At 39.3% G+C, this 17962-nt stretch overlaps 1 protein-coding gene across 3 annotated transcripts in view; it reads left to right on the plus strand.

Moving 5' to 3' along the window:
- LOC126293435 (uncharacterized) overlaps window positions 1-17962 on the plus strand; it is a 119484-nt gene that overhangs the window by 36055 nt on the left and 65467 nt on the right. For all 3 annotated transcript variants that reach the window (XM_049986660.1, XM_049986661.1, XM_049986662.1), the window contains exon 5: window positions 14960-15267. In XM_049986660.1, coding sequence (XP_049842617.1) covers window positions 14960-15267 — 308 coding nt within the window. The remainder of the gene's footprint in view (window positions 1-14959; window positions 15268-17962) is intronic.

Raw genomic sequence — 17962 nt, forward strand, 5'->3', positions numbered from 1 at the left:
TCTGAGAGGTTTTGGCTGCCTTTAAACTTGGAGTGAAGCTCTCTTTGCTTCTACAGTAGTTTCCTAACTTTGTTGTTGAACCACGGTGTGTTTTTCCCGTCCCTCACAGTTTTACTTGGCACGTACCTGTCTAAAGCTCATTTTACAATTGCCTTGAACTTTTTCCATAAACACTCAACATTGTCAGTGTCGGAACAGAAATTTTCATTTTTATCTGTTAGGTAGTCTGAAATCTGCCTTCTATTACTCTTGCTAAACAGATAAACCTTCCTCCCTTTTTTTATATTCCTATTAACTTCCATATTCATGGATGCTGCAACGGCCTTATGATCACTGATTCCCTGTTCTGCACATACAGAGTCAAAAAGTTCGGGTCTGTTTGTTATGAGTAGGTCCAAGATGTTATCTCCACGAGTCGGTTCTCTGTTTAATTGCTCGAGGTAATTTTCAGATAGTACACTCAGTATAATGTCACTCGATTCTCTGCCCTACCACCCGTCCTAAACATCTGAGTGTCCCAGTCTATATCTGGTAAATTGTAATCTCCACCTAAGACTATAATATGCTGAGAAAATTTATGTGAAATGTATTCCAAATTTTCTCGCAGCTGTTCTGCCACTAATGCTGCTGAGTTGGGAGGTCAGTAAAAGGAGCCAATTATTAACCTAGCTCGGTTGTTGAGTGTAACCTCCACCCATAATATTTCGCAGGAACTATCCACTTCTACTTCACTGCAGGATAATCTACTACTAACAGCGACAAACACGCCACCACCGGTTGCATGCAATCTATCCTTTCTAAACACCGTCTGTGCCTTTGTAAAAATTTCGGCTGAGTTTATCTCTGGCTTCAGCCAGCTTTCTGTACCTATAACGATTTCAGCTTCAGTGCTTTCTATCAGCGCTTGAAGTTCCGGTACTTTACCAATGCAGCTTCGACAGTTTACAATTACAATACCGATTGCTGCTTGATCCCCGCATGTCCTGACTTTGCCCCGCACCCTGTGAAGCTGTTGCCCTTTCTGTACTTGCCCGAGGCCATCTAACCTTAAAAACTGCCCAGTCCACGCCACACAGCCCCTGCTACCCGTGTAGCCGCTTGCTGCGTGCAGTGTAGTCCTGACCTATCCAGCGGAACCCGAAACCCCACCACCCTATGGCACAAGTCGAGGAATCTGCAGCCCACATGGTCGCAGAACCGTCTCAGCCTCTGATTCAGATCCTCCACTCGGCTCTGTACCAAAGGTCCGCAGTCAGTCCTGTCGACGATGCTGCAGATGGTGAGCTCTGCTTTCATCCCACTAGCGAGACTGGCAGTCTTCACCAAATCAGATAGCCGCTGGAAGCCAGAGAGTATTTCCTCCAATCCATAGCGACACACATCATTGGTGCCGACATGAGCGACCACCTGCAGATGGGTGCACCCTGTACCCTTCATGGCAACCGGAAGGACCCTTTCCACATCTGGAATGACTCCCCCCGGTATGCACACGGAGTGCACATTGGTTTTCTTCCCCTCTCTTGCTGCCATATCCCTAAGGGGCCCCATTACGTGCCTGACATTGGAGCTCCCAACTACCAGTAAGCCCACCCTCTGCAACTGCTCGGATCTTGCAGACTGAGGGGCAACCTCTGGAACAGGACAAGCAGACATCTCCGGCCGAACATCAGTATCAGCTGGAGACAGAGCCTGAAACCGGTTCATCAGACAAACTGGAGAGGCCTTCCGTTCAGCCCTCCGGAATGTCTTTCGCCCCCTGCCACACCTCGAGACGACCTCCCACTCTACCACAGGTGAGGGATCAGCCTCAATGTGGGCAGTATCCCAGGTAGGCACAGTCGTAGTCCGCTCGGGGGATGCGTGGGACGAGCTGGCCGTCCCCAACAAACCCCTATCCGGACCCCCACAGTGATGCCCATTGGCAACAGCCTCAAGCTGTGTGACCGAAGCCGACACTGCCTGAAGCTGGGAGCGAAGGGATGCCTACTCAGCCTGCATCCGAACACAGCAGTTGCAGTCCCTATCCATGCTAAAAACTGTTATGCAAAGAACGTCTGAATTAATCTACAGAGAGCACAAACAATTCGACACAAAATTTAAACTGTTGTTAAAATACAAGAGTGCCTAGTAAATGCAGTAATGCTGCTACTTGCGCACTGCTGACACACTGCTTGGCAGCGGAAGGAGACTACGCGATTTTACACTATTCAGGTACTAAAAAGGCGATGCTACAACTCTCAAGTACTATAATACGCCCAAAATTTATGAATTAAACAATGCAAGTACCAAAAACATGCAAAGAAATTAAGAATTAAACTATGTAACAAATGAGTGAGCTAGAAGTATATGACTTGCTGCTGCAGCTGCTTATCCAACGGCGGCCGGGAGCACACCTGCGACTATTCGTGTTGGCCATCTCTTTGTACGTTCACAATCCCATGTTAGTCCTATGTGGCATGGATCCCACACACGAGCAATTTCTAGAACTGGTTGCAGGAGAGATTTGTAAGTAATTTCTTTTGTAGACTGATTGCTCTTCCCCAGTATTCTGCCAATAAACCGAAGTCTACCACCTGTTTATCCATGACTGAACCTATGTGACCATTTCATTTCGTATCCTTACAAAGTGTTACACCTAGGTATTGGTATGAGTTGACCAATTCCAACAGTGACTCAGTGATATTATAGTCATAGGATACTACACTTTATCGATTTGTGAAGTGCAAAATTTTGGTTTTCTGAACGTTTAGTGCAAGTTATCAATCTCTGCACCATGCTGAAATCAATATTTATGAGGTTTCTTTCAGATAGTACTTCATCGTAGATAACTGCATCATTTGCAAAAACCCTGATTTTCCTATTAATATTGTATACAAGGTCATTAATATACAACATGAACAGCAAGGCTCCCAACACACTTCTCTGGGGCACACCAGAAGTTACTTATACATCTGACAAAGATTCTCCATCTGAGATAAAGTACTGTGTACTCCCTACCAAAAAGTCCTCAGTCCAGTCACAAATTTCATTTGATACCGCATATGATCGTACTTTTGACAAATGCAGGTATGGTACTGAATCAAATGCTGTTCAGAATTCAAGAAACACTGTATCCACCTGGTTACCTTGATCCAAAGCGGTCATTGTGTCATGTGAGAAGCTTTAAGAGAAAGCGATGAAAAAAGAGTTCAGTTTTGTGCAGAAATATTTAACAGAAAGCTAACTGAAGATGATTTTCTTAATGAAATTATTTTCAGTGATGAAACCACCTTCTATACTTGCTGTAAAGTGAAGCGACGTACTCTTTGGATATGTGGTGAACAGAAATTGCATCATGTAATTGAATTGCATTCATCTAAGGTAAATGTTTTTTGCAGTCCAGCCTGTAACGAGATTTACGATCCTTTCTGTTTTGCCAAGTCAAGTGTAACTGAAACATCATATCTGGACATGCTTGATCATCATCTATTGTCTCAACTACAGCAGGATATGGGCACAGAATTTGTTTTCCAGCAAGATGGTGCGCAACCAAAATATGATTATGAAGTTGTCGCGTATCTCCATAGGAATGTGCTGACTTGGACTGGACATGGTGGAACAATTCCCTGGCCATCACGGTAACCTGATTTAATGCCAGTGGACTTATGTGTGTAGGATTGCATTAAAGATAAGAATGTTTGTTGCTCCCCGTCTGGGAAACATCCGCCACACACAGTCAGGTGGCTTGCGGGGTATGGATGTAGATGTAGAGCTGTGACAAAGGATAACACAAGCAGTTGCCACCATACATCAAGACTTGCTTCATGGGATTTGGAAGGAAACTGATTACAGATGAGACATTTGTCTTGTAACAAAAGGTAGCCACATAGAACATTTTAAATAAAACTTGATGATATGCTGCACTGAGTGCTGTATCAAACATTTCTGTAAGTTATTTCTCTTTTCCCATAATGAAATGTTACCTTGCTGTAACTAATTGATAAACATCCTGTATACAATAGTTTATTTATTTATTTGTTTAATGTCATATCAGAAGTACAAAATATATAATCAATAAAAGCAAACTGATCATTAATAATTAAGTAATTATTTAATTTGTTGTTGCAGACATAAGTGATTTTGTTATACTTTGAGAGCATGAAAAGTTGTGATGAAACAGCTTACTAAATGTATCGCAGGTGTGATCAGTGCGCCTGAAACACTGATTGCACATCACAGTACAAATGGAACTACTTACTGTGCAAGTAGTTTTTCACATTTGTAACTGCTTATGTTGACAGATGGTTACTGATTTTGAGCCTCAACAATTTATTTTCGGCACGAACTTCACTTTATTTGACTTCATAAGAGTTATAATGTTGATTTGTCCTCAGTGCCAATTGCAGGCCTTTGCTCCACGAACTGTGCTGCTAACATTCTTGCACTATGTTTTCTGAATGAGAAATCTTGCAGTAATTTAGTGTTAACTTTGCAAGTATGATTCATCATAATAAACATAGGAAATACTACATTAACACTTACCAAATCACAGTTACAAGTATGGTAACCAACTATGTATTAAATAATAATTGTGACATAAAACACACAAACAAAAATACTGCTGTGGTAGCTAAACACCAAATTTTGAACGTGTCACATTGTTGATGGTACCATGAGCCTATGAATTTATGATAAAATAAGTATATTAAACCTGAGACTTGACAGTTTAATATAGCGACAGTGCTCACTGTATTCACATCATAACTGATATATCATAACACCAATTTGTGTTCCAGTGTTCTGAAAGAAAGCGTCCCATAAGTTGAGGCGATAACATAATTTTTGCCATTTGGCTACACTTGAACTCGAAATTTTTACATATTTAAAAAAAAGTCCTGCTTAGTTATTAAATAAACAATTCAGTTTTCATACAAATCTTTTTTCTAGTATTTTCTGACTCCTCTCTCTCCTCTGTATCTTCTTACTTTTTCCTTTGTTGGGAACCCTTAGTCTGGTGGCTCATATTTCTGTAACAGTTGCTTGATTCAACAGCTGTTTCTTACTGGCTGTTTAGTACATGTTTATGGCTGCTGATAACCAGTTTTCCACTTGCAGGTAACACCTATTGGGGGATGTTATCTAACCCACTTTGAATGTACTTCTAGCCTATCACACCAGTTGTTACTTAATTTTTGGCTAGTTTTTAATCACATAGAGGAAGACAGGGGTCTGTCTGTGTCTCAAGACCTCACCTATGTGGACAGTAGCAATCTGCTCCTTCCATAGTGTTGTTATTCCATCTAGGACTTTTCATTGTTTGATTTTGCATAGTTTTTAGCTTGAGGAGGGCATATCAGACAATGAATTTTATATTGTGATTATTTTTAATTTTTTATTTGCAGTTAAAAATACACCAACTTTATCATTTAGGCTATTTTTCTATGTTATATAGAGGGTTTATACAAGGGCGATGTACTTGAGGGCAATATTATGGAAATACTGCGTGAAGAGTTTGACAGAGCACTGAAAGACCTGAGTCGAAACAAGGCCCCGGGAGTAGACAACATTCCATTAGAACTACTGACGGCCTTGGGAGAGCCAGTCATGACAAAACACTACCAGCTGGTGAGCAAGATCTATGAGACAAGCGAAATACCCTCAGACTTCAAGAAGAATATAATAATTCCAATCCCAAAGAGAGCAGATGCTGACGGATGTGAAAATTACCGAACTATCAGTTTAATAAGTCACAGCTGCAAAATACTAACACGAATTCTTTACAGACGAATGGAAAAACTAGTAGAAGCCGACCACGGGGAAGATCAGTTTGGATTCCGTAGAAATTTTGGGACACGTGAGGCAATACTGACCTTACTACTTACCTTTGAAGAAAGATTAAGAAAAGGCAAACCTACGTTTCTAGCATTTGTAGACTTGGAGAAAGCTTTTGACAATGTTGACTGGAATACTCTCTTTCAAATTCTGAAGGTGGCAGGGGTAAAATACAGGGAGCGAAAGGCTATTTACAATTTGTACAGAAACCAGATGGCAGTTATAAGATTCGAGGGACATGAAAGGGAAGCAGTTGTTGGGAAGGGAGTGAGACAGGATTGTAGTCTCTCCCCGATGTTATTCAATCTGTATATTGAGCAAGCAGTAAAGGAGACAAAAGAAAAGTTCGGAGTAGGTATTAAAATTCATGGAGAAGAAGTAAAAACTTTGAGGTTCGCCGATGACATTGTAATTCTGTCAGAGACGGCAAAGGACTTGGAAGAGCAGTGGAACGGAATGGACAGTGACTTGAAAGGTGGATATAAGATGAACATGAACAAAAGCAAAACGAGGATAATGGAATGTAGTCAAATTAAATCGGGTGATGCTGAGGGAATTAGATTAGGAAATGAGACACTTAAAGTAGTAAAGGAGTTTTGTTATTTAGGAAGTAAAATAACTGATGATGGCTGAAGTAGAGAGGATATAAAATGTAGACTGGCAATGGCAAGGAAAGCGTTTCTGAAGAAGAGAAATTTGTTAACATGGAATATAGATTTATGTATCAGGAAGTCATTTCTGAAAGTATTTGTTTGGAGTGTAGCCATGTATGGAAGTGAAACATGGACGATCACTAGTTTGGACAAGAAGAGAATAGAAGCTTTCGAAATGTGGTGCTACAGAAGAATGCTGAAGATAAGGTGGATAGATCATGTAACTAATGAGGAAGTATTGAATAGGATTGGGGAGAAGAGAAGTTTGTGGCACAACTTGACTAGAAGAAAGGATCGGTTGGTAGGACATCTTCTGAGGCATCAAGAGATCACAAATTTAGCATTGGAGGGCAGCGTGGAGGGTAAAAATCGTAGAGGGAGACAAAGAGGTGAATACACTAAGAAGATTCAGAAGGATGTGGGTTGCAGTAGGTACTGGGAGATGAAGCAGCTTGCACAGGACAGAGTAGCATGGAGAGCTGCATCAAACCAGTCCCAGGACTGAAGACAACAACAACAACAACAACAACAAAAACAAAAATGTGTTTCAGATTGTTGTTATTCTGATTGATTATAACATTTAAATAGCATTTATTGTCAACATTCTCACAAAATATCTGTTATTTTTATGCAATTAAAGGTTAAAAATCATTAAATATTAAGATCGGGTCATGTGATAGAAAACACTCTGTTATTGGCTGATGCTCTTGTGACGCCACAGTTGAGGATGAAGACGAAGCTATACCTGCGTTACAGGAGCATTAGCCAAAGTTACTTTCTGCAAACACTTTAGCTATTTAGTGATGGAAAATGCAATTACTACTTTTAAATAAGAATAGAAAGGAATTTTGTGAACACCGATAGTGGAAGCCTTGCAAAAGTTGATGTGTTTATGCTCCACCCATTTAGAGTGGTGATATGTTCAACAACAGACATTATTTTCCCTGCTCCCTGCAACATTAAGCTCACTTAAAGCTATGGAATTGTAGTACATTTGCGAATGGGTCCATATATTATAACTAGATTATCGACTATCAGTCGTGAGCTACGACCCAAAGCACAGTAAAATTATTCTTGGCAAAACTTAGTATTGATTTTTTTCTCTGGAAGACCTTCAGCAGAGATAATATGTGTAGCAGGTGTTCTGTGGTGCAATGGGTGGGGTTTCCAACTGCAGAGGAGGAGGTCACATGTTCGTATCCTGGAAAGGTCATATATTGGTTCAAAGTTCTAGACAAAATACAAAAATAGCGTTTGCAAGAATTGATTGTAGCATTTGTTTAGATTGTGGGAGGCCATGACATTGGATCACAGATTTACTTCAAAATTTTTTCACCTTTAGCAGGCCATTAAAACAACATAATGTGCAAGAAGTAAGGTGCACTACTCTTGCAATTCTGGGAAAAACATGAGAGAAGGTTTGTGTGTCTATTGCATAACTAATCTATCTGTGCAAAGGTGGACGCTGTAAGAAGTCAGTGTGGTCAAGCGGTTAGCATTTGTGCTTTGCAAGAAGGTTGTGGACGAGGAGACGGTTCGAATTTTCATGACATTCATTGTCAGCAGGAGTCGATGAACAGGGAGTCACTTCACTTTTGTGGTACAAGTGTTAATTCTGTGACATTTAAAAAATTGCATGTACACTATTTGTTCTTGCTACATTAGCAACATCTCACCGCTACGCAGGTTAACTGCCAAATGTGGCCTGCCTCTGTCTGCAGCTTCAAGCCTTGAGATGTGAAGTAGGTCTGGGTATCTCAGCAAATTGCTTGTATAAGGGATTTTGCAAATCATGAGAAGCATACAATTTCAGGAAAACTGTTTTTTCTTCATTTACTTGCCAATAGTTATAAATATGTTTGTTCTAATAATTAAATTTTATTAAAAATAGTAAGTAGCCAAATAACATTAAATTCACTAACTCTTCATGCCAATACTTTTTTCTTACCTCTTAAATATCTTGTAAATTAAGTTATATGACCAGCGAAGATATAGATTAAAAATTATGTTCGAGCATCAGTCGAGCCATGGCCGTATACACGTTTGTCTTGGGAGCTCGAACGCTAACCACTTGACCGCCATGAACTCGTAAAATCCAGCACCTACACCCGTATACATAAGCCACATAACAGGCACGTAAAACTTCTCTTGCGATTTTCGCAGAATTGCCAGAGTAGTGCACCTTACTTCATTGGACTGTTCTTCCACATCCACCCTACAGCTCAGATCTCACTCCTTTTGCTTCCATCTGTTTGACGCAATAGAGAATGCACTTTGCCAGAAGCAGTATGTGGATTATGGGGAGGTTGTTGATGCAGCATGACGTTGGCTTCAGCATCAACCACTAGAATGGTACCATGTGGGCACATAGGCCCCTCCAATAAGGTTGTGTAAGGCTGTCGCATTGAATGGAGATTATGTTGAAAAATATGGTTTTGTAGCCAAAAGAGTGGGAAATAGTCTGTTAGAATCCTGAATAAAATGAACCTGCTTTCAGAAATAAAGGGTTACATTACTTTCTGAATGCCTGTTATATTTTGACGAGTATCTGTGTAATGTATTAAAGTACGAGTCTGCAGCTCGTGGTCTAGTGACTAGCATTGCTACCTCTGGATCACGGGGTCCCGGGTTTTATTCCCGGCTGAGTTAGGGATTTTCTCTCCCTGGGGACTGGGTGTTTGTGTTATCCTTATCATTTCATTATCACTCGTCAATTTGGTGAGATTGGACTGTGTAAGTATTAGGAGTTTGTACCGGCACTGATAACTGTGCAGTTGAGTGCCCCCAAACCAATCATCATCATCATCATCATCATCATCATCATCATTAAAGTATGAGTAACTGCGTCCAGAGGTTGGTTTGAGCTTGCAGTTTAATTCCATAGTATTTATCATCACCTTTTTTCTAATTTTTTAAACAAATTATCTGTTGATGGCTTGCTAAGAAATCAAAACTGGTTGTAATATTATCTGTGTGACGAGAGGCTGAAAATTAATATGAAAAAGATTAGTTTACAAAGTGGTCACTGTATCTGCCTAAGGCAATATGTCTAGTCTGTGTAAGTCAGGTAATTTGTTTCAGCATGAAAAATAAAACAAAGTGCACATCACACTGTAAGACAAAAATCCAGTTCTTCTTGTCAGCAAAGACCATTTAGTGATAGCTGAGATAGTTTGTAAAACCTAGAGACTGCCCCAGAAAAATCAGAGCAGATGGGAACTCTAATTGTGTCATGTGTGCTGTCAGATAGGTCATTCTCTAGTGACATTCACAGCTTAAGGAAATCTGCTACTGAGGTCCAGGCCAGTACACAGTTTGAACCTGATGGCTTGACTAATGACTATGTAGGCTGTGTTAATAGATTAAAATTTCAGTTGGCACAGTTTGTGTTCCGATGTGGATAAGTTACGCCTGATTTGCATTTAAAAATCGCTCTCATTGTTTTTTCCTACAGATATCTTTGCTAGTATACTTCGCATACTTTCACTGAATGCTGGCCTCGGCATAATCTTCTGGAGCTAAGGTGCAAAAATTATTTGTTCTACAGAAGTGTCCAATAGCGGTATTGTGTAAAGCTGGTAACTGAATGTCTTGGAAAAGCCATTCAGGCGCACAGTGATTCTTACATTTAAATACCAATATATATTCCATAATTGTATTTGTACTTAATAATAAGAGATAATTTAGGATAAACTTAACAATTTACAGCCATAGTATTAGAAATGAAGATATTTTCTATGCAGACCAGGTATGAGCCAGCTAATGATTTTTGTATGCACCACTAAGACAGCCAGAAGTTTTATATAATGGTTTGTCTTTTCTGAAATGAAAGGTAACACATGCAATCATTTTAAAAGGTCTGGTTCTTTGCTAATCTCTGCTTCCACAGTATGGCCCCTGACCCAAAACTATTACTCTCTCCTGATGAAGACCATGCATCCCTGCTAGGGCTCGGAATGGAATTTTATACTTTGTTGGAAATGTCTATAACTGGTCGATGATGCACACCAGACAGCAAATAGCAAATCTACTAATATGAAAAAATTAAAAGAACAAAATGAAACAGTGGAAAATCCAGTATGGAATAGCAACACAGTTTTAACCATAATCTAACATGTGCACTCACTGCTGTGAAAATGATTACTGTTTGACAGTTGGAATTACACCAGTTGTCCTATCAGCAAGAAAGCCAACCGCAACATTAATGTTTGTTTCTAATTATTTTTCTACTTAATGAAATAGTTATTAGGTTTTTGCATTCCAAGCATCATTAAATTATCAAGAGACATGAATTATTGTGAAATAAATATAAAAAACCTGAATGTCACTGATTCAGTGGCATAAGCTATAACTTACTCATGAAGAAATCTTCCGAATATGTGTATAGATGTGGCTTATTTTGCTGAAAGCAAGTGAACATAAACACTTATTTCATCCATGCCAATCATGTATTTCTGTCGTCGTCTGTTCTTATTGTGATAGGCACTTTCCTTGACACACAACACTTTGTACTGAGTCTAATGATTCACACACATTCTTACACTTTGCCCCACTTTCTAATATATGAATATTTGTGTAAATGTAATTACTTTTACTTCAAAAGTGAATGATTCTTGATATTTGTGGCTCAATGTAGCAGCAGTTGTAGAATTTGTTCCTTCTGTCTTGGGAAACAGTTTTACTGCTTTTGATGTTTTATCATCACGTCCATGTGGCTTTCCTTCAACTACTGTTGTGGCAGCTTATTTATCTTCTTAAATAATGTAGGTGTTACAGAGATATGTTACCTACATTCCACTTGCACTGACTTGACTAGAAATGAAGTAAAGAAAACTTCAAATTGTTCTTTAGATACACAATGTCTTTCTGCAAATAGTCAGGTTTTCTTCTGTTTACCAGCCATTTATTGTTCTTGAAAGAAAATAATGTTCTTCAGTAGGAATCTGTACATTAAAGATAGTTGTAAATAAGCTGATCTGTAATTTAGTGTTTCATATGTACAGGGACCTTAGGAAACTAAAGAAAAACAAATGTGGAGTCATTTGTACTTAGTGTCATTGCCCTAACTAATTATATATGTGGCCTCTGTTCTTTCGGATATGTCGCACTACATCAGTGGCATGTGTTACAAGTTTAGAATTTCACACTCGGGTAGTCGGTGTGGTTGCGATTACCAGTGTGTCCAAATGGCATAGTGGTCAGTGCATCTGCCTAGTTAGCAGGAGATCCAGGTTCAAACCCTGGTCCTGCACAAATTTTCAACTTCCCCAACTGTATAAATCAACACCCACTAGCAGCTATTGTTTTTTATCCCTTTGTGCCTTGTAAATGCTTTGTTTGAATCAGTAGGTAAAAAGTAGCTGGGTGGTACAAGAGCATTGGTTGCTTCTGCCTTTTAACATTGCCACAGTGTGGAGGGAATTCTACTTTGCAGAGAGGTTTTGAAACACAGAGAACCACTTACTGTCCCAAAAGGAACGTGACCGATATTTCTGACTTCCTAACCTCTCCGTGTTACGTCAAACTGTGCTGAGACTCCTGTAACTGTGCACCGATTCAGCACTGCATTGATCAACATGTGTGCCTTCTGCTGCAAGACACAACTCAACACAGGTGTACTATAAACACTGAGGGAGGCCAGATCCAGCTTGTGATTGGTTTCAATGTGGTTTGCAGGAGAGAGTGCAAGGGACTCTTATTGAACTTTACCAGTGTTACATTTTTTTATATTTCCACTGACACATGACTCATCTCAGGTTTGCGGCTCTCAATGCAGGCCAGTGAAAGTTTTCCTTACTCTGTGCATGCTCAATGCGATTCAGCTGCCACTGGATTTGAAAGACAGTCTGAGCATAAAGTTGTGACCAATGTGCTCACATGCATGTGGAAAGTGGGAGAAATCACTCACTAACTTGAAGGGCTTCAGGAAGGAGTAAAGAAAGAATGTGCATGATGTGTAAATAAGTGTAAACATCTGAAGATGCAATGAACATAAGTGAATGCACTGTCACAAACGTGTATTTTTGAAGCATAATTTGTTAGCATGGCTTGCCGGAAAGGAGTGCCATTCACGTAGGGGTGTTACAGCATAAAATTAACATTGACTAGGATTACTGTTGTCGCATCACAGAATGAGGCGACCCACAAACTTAAGTATGGGAATCAGCCCTGCAAGTTACCAAATGTTGCCTATGACAGCTATAAATATTCTGACTTGACAACCTACCAGCAGTCAAGAGTTTGGCAACAGAGCTCAGCAGATAGCCTCTGCCAAGCAACCCTGGACACAATCTACGGGGTCTGAGGTTTGATGCTGCCTGAACCTAGTGAATGTGGCAAGTCTTCTTCGAGTTGCCACCTGTGCCATTAACTGCGACACTCCAGCCTACGTGGTTGCTGCTTTATGCATTGGCTGACCATGTCGAGCACAGTGCCACTGGTTGATACATGAGGGCTTCAGGAACAGCACCTCCACTGAAAGTCATCTTCTACTTTTATGTTCTCATTTTCTAATTTAATTGCGTCAGCATTACCTGATTTAATTCAACAACATTCCATTACCCTCATTTAACTTTTATTGATATTCATATTAGAAACTCTTTTTGAGGCATTATCTATTCAGTTCGAATGATCTTCAGACTCCTTTACTGTCCCTGACAAGGACAGTATCATTCACAGACCTTGGTCTAATAAAAAGCAGTCAGTGTAGATCACAACAGGTATTTATTTTTTCTGGATTTTAACTAACATTTTATTATGTTTGCTTATAGAGTGTGAGGTTTTATAATAGTATATATGCTATTTGTGAATCTTATTCTTCATTGGTTGTTCTGCCAACCACATGTGGAACGGTGGGTGGAGGGGACAGATCAGTGTGACTTCGTTGCAATGATGAGAGACTCTTCGCCCAGTGACTTTTTTTGTTCATCGTCAGGTCTCTGTATAAATTCTGCAAGCTCCTATGAATATCTGCAGAGTGATGAGTCTTCTGGAAAACCTGGAATCTCAGGGAATTGCCTGTTACATGGAAAAGTCAAGGAAATATCATGGAATTTCATAAAATCTCAGGAAATTTTTTCTGCACTTTTAACCTAGCATTGAAATTGAACTTCCGAGTGGTTTTATAAATCACAAATTTTAAAATACTTAATATTTCAGAGTGTGTTAGTTATATGAATATAATTCAATATAAATTATCGCTCTTTGAAAACTGGTTAAAGTACTGCTTATGGCTAGTGTATGGCTCATTGTGGTATGCTGCCCCCTCTCACCATTAATTTATCAGGAACTTCTTGACATCTTCTTCTTCCTCACAACCTGGAATTCTCAAGGAATTCATTTTTTTAATATTTTATTTATTTATTTTCCCCTCCATGTTTGAATAGCCACCCTGATCTGCAGTGCTCCAGTTTTCTTCCAAATGAAATTCTTTCTGCTCGGAATGTGCCTCCATTAAAGACACCATTTTATAGGCTACATATAGTGTTGCCATCTATCGGAATTTGAGAGACTACAGGGGGCTGAAGGGTCTAACAAGCCTATCACAACAAAGGTCAAAATTTAATGATGATTGTGGTGTTTCTCACACTGCTAAATACTGCATTTTCGGGCAACAACAAAGTTATTATGTGGCAGGTGTCATTAGAGCACAGTTAATAAAGTCATTTCATGTAATAATGAATAAACTAGGCACTCATCTTTTTGTGTTTCCCATGCTGGTCTCATTGTAAAATCGTGGCTCAATCGTCGAAAATTTAGGTGGTGATGATTCCAAGCTCGGATGCAAAGAGGCCTATGTTTTATTCTGCTATATTCAAAAGTTTTATAGATGTGTTTCACAAACCATTCTTTAAGATTAAACCTTTGAAAGTTAGCACAATGGTGATGTAAAAAAATAATCAGCACTCCGAATTTAAGTTACACTTCTTTTTTATTACTTTTGGTGCAGTATCACGTAACACACAAAACATCACTTAACAATACAAAACATACTTGAAAACATCTTCCTCACTATTAAAGTTCACATTTTAGAAGCTGACTACAATATGCGTCTTTCCAACATGACGTCCAAGACTCGACTTTCTCGAGGTCCAACTCTAACTCTAATAATCGCTTAAGCACCCAAAAATTGAGTTACAAGTACGACAAAGATCATAGTGACAAAAGAATGAATACACATAAGAATAATATCATTGCAATATAAACATATCGATGTATCAAAAGTGAAATCAAATCTGAATGTTGTCTCAGAAATATGTCAGCTACTTTACATAAATACAGTAGGATATTGCCGGTATCGAGAGGTTCAGGTGAGCTGCCGTAATGGTTACGTAATTCAAGTACCATTATAAGGGGGAACATTCCACTATGCCGCCACAACAAATCCCGCAATTACTTGACAAAAATTGGTCGAGGAAAAAAAATTGCGGACAAGTCAGTTTTGCAGCAAACACTCCGTACGTCATTGTAGTGTCGAGACGGGTGTCCGCTTGCAGGTGATGAAGAGCCTGGTGGAGAAATGCTCGAAGATCCACACGCTGCGCATCTCGAACCACCTGCTGCAGAGCCCGAAGTTCGTGGAGGCGCTGTCGCAGCTACAGCACCTGCACTGGCTGCAGCTGGAGGAGTACTCGGCGACCGACCAGCGCGTCCTGCTGCGCCCGCTGGCCGACGGCTGCCCGCAGCTGTCCGAGGTCGACCTCGGACACATGTACTACGACTTCGAGGACCTCGCCTACTTCCTCAGGGCCAAGAGCCGCAACCTCAAGTACCTGGGTGTCCGGTGGTCCATGGAGTCGAGGAGGTGCGTGTTCTCAAGTTTGTTGAGAGGGTGGTACTGAAAACTGACTGACCTGGTGTCACAAATATTAATTTTTGTTTCATGGGCAAACTGTGTATCTATGTTAATCTCCCCTTTAATATTTTGGCTTGTATGGAATTGAATCAATTGAGGTTTTTCAAAATTTTGTGATAATCGATTAGAGGTAAACCAGTCAAAGGTCTCATGAAAAATTTCATTTACAGTGATTTCAAGAGTAGTATTTGTTGAATTGTCTACCAGAATCGTCGTGTCATTGGCAAACAAAGTAAATTTTATGGTAGCCCTTATACACATTGGAAGGTCATTCATGAAAATAATGAAAAGTAGAGGACCCAGAATAGAGCCCTGTGGGACTCCGCAGTTTATTGTGCCCCAAGAAGAGGACACTGGTTCCCCATTAGTGTCATTTACCATGACTTTCTGTTTCCGGCCCTTTAAATAGGAGACAAGCCACATCCCTGCTTCTCCAGTTAACCCATAAAATTCTGCCTTTCTCAGAAAAATCTCTTGGTTCACGCAATGGAACGCCTTAGAAAGGTTACAAAAAATTCCAGTTGGAGACATTTTATTATTGATTGATTCAAGAATTGCATTGGTGAAAGAATATATTGCATCTTCTGTTGATGTTTTTCTGGAAACCGATTTGACTTTTATTGAGAATATTGTATTTACTAAGATGTTCAAGAATCCTTCTTTGTGAAAGTCTCTCGAGAATCTTGGAGAAACAAGTTATGAGTGAAATAGGACGGTCATTGGTTACTTTGTTTCTGTCACCCTTCTTCTACAATGGTTTCACCACTTCCTAATATCAGTGATTCATTAAAGATGTGGCACAGGACTTCACAGATGAAAATATGTGTGTGTGTGTGTGTGTGTGTGTGTGTGTGTGTGTGTGTTTCAAAACTTTGATGCAAATACCATCAATACCAGTTGAGTTTTTGTTTTTCATTGTCCTTATTATCTTCTTAATTTGCTCAACAGTGACAGGAGGCATACCAATCTGGGGTGTTGCACTAAGTCCACTTCTTTGTAATAGATTTAGAGCCTCATTTATAGAACCATTATTACACCCTATTTTATCTGCTGCAGTCAAAAAATGCTTATTAAAAGTGTTTGCAACATTTTCACCTTTATCAATGGTATTCCCATTATGTCTAACTTCAATATTTTCTACATCATTTAAGTAACCACCAGTTTCTCTTTTAATAATACCCCAGATGGTTTTTATTTTGTTGCCAGAATTATCTATTCATGATTTGATGAACATGCTTTTTGCCTGTATCAGAACTTCATTTAAGATCTTGCAGTACCTTTTATAATGAGCTCTTATTTCAAGATCATCAGTATTTCCGAGAGAAACATAAATCAGTCTTTTAGTCCTACATGATGTTTTTATTCCTTTTGTGAGCCACTGTTTGCTGGTATGGCTCTGGTACTTGTTCTTTGCCGTTCTTAGAGGAAAAAGAGCTTCAAAGTGGCACATAAATTCATTTATAAATAGGTTAAATTTGTCATTGACTTTCAGTCTTCTATAAATTGGACTGCAGTCAATGAGTTGAAGATTACTGTTGAAGATCATGAGATTTTCATTATTAGTTATCCTAAATGACCTTTTACAGACTTAGTCCTTCTTGTGTGGGCATATATCGTTGATAGTTAGCAATTGGCCACCATGGTCTGAAAGACCATTTAGGACTTGTTTTACTGTTGCATTGGTGTTTCTATTCTCATCATTGAAAATATTATCATAAGACTTGAACAATAGTTCGTAACCCTTGTGGGGAATCTACCATGGGTGTGAAATTGTATGCGTTCATTATATATATAGCAGGTCAGCTCTATTACTATCATAATCTAGAAAGTTAATGTTAAAGTCTCCTAAGACTACAGTATTTTTATTTTTTGTATATATATGAGATATATGGAATAGAAGAAAGATTAAGAAAAGGCAAACCTACGTTTCTAGCATTTGTAGACTTAGAGAAAGCTTTTGACAATGTTGACTGGAATACTCTCTTTCAAATTCTGAAGGTGACAGGGGTAAAATACAGGGAGCGAAAGGTTATTTACAATTTGTACAGAAACCAGATGGCAGTCATAAGAGTCGAGGGGCATGAAAGGGAAGCAGTGGTTGGGAAAGGAGTGAGACAGGGTTGTAGCCTCTCCCTGATGTTATTCAATCTGTATATTGATCAAGCAGTAAAGTAAACAAAAGAAAAATTCGGAGTAGGTATTAAAATTCATGGAGAAGAAGTAAAAACTTTGAGGTTCGCCGATGACATTGTAATTCTGTCAGAGACGGCAAAGGACTTGGAAGAGCAGTGGAACGGAATGGACAGTGACTTGAAAGGTGGATATAAGATGAACATGAACAAAAGCAAAACGAGGATAATGGAATGTAGTCAAATTAAATCGGGTGATGCTGAGGGAATTAGATTAGGAAATGAGACACTTAAAGTAGTAAAGGAGTTTTGTTATTTAGGAAGTAAAATAACTGATGATGGCTGAAGTAGAGAGGATATAAAATGTAGACTGGCAATGGCAAGGAAAGCGTTTCTGAAGAAGAGAAATTTGTTAACATGGAATATAGATTTATGTATCAGGAAGTCATTTCTGAAAGTATTTGTTTGGAGTGTAGCCATGTATGGAAGTGAAACATGGACGATCACTAGTTTGG

This window comes from Schistocerca gregaria, chromosome 10 (genome assembly GCF_023897955.1).
Source record: "Schistocerca gregaria isolate iqSchGreg1 chromosome 10, iqSchGreg1.2, whole genome shotgun sequence".
In the NCBI taxonomy this organism is placed as follows: Eukaryota; Metazoa; Arthropoda; class Insecta; order Orthoptera; family Acrididae; genus Schistocerca; species Schistocerca gregaria.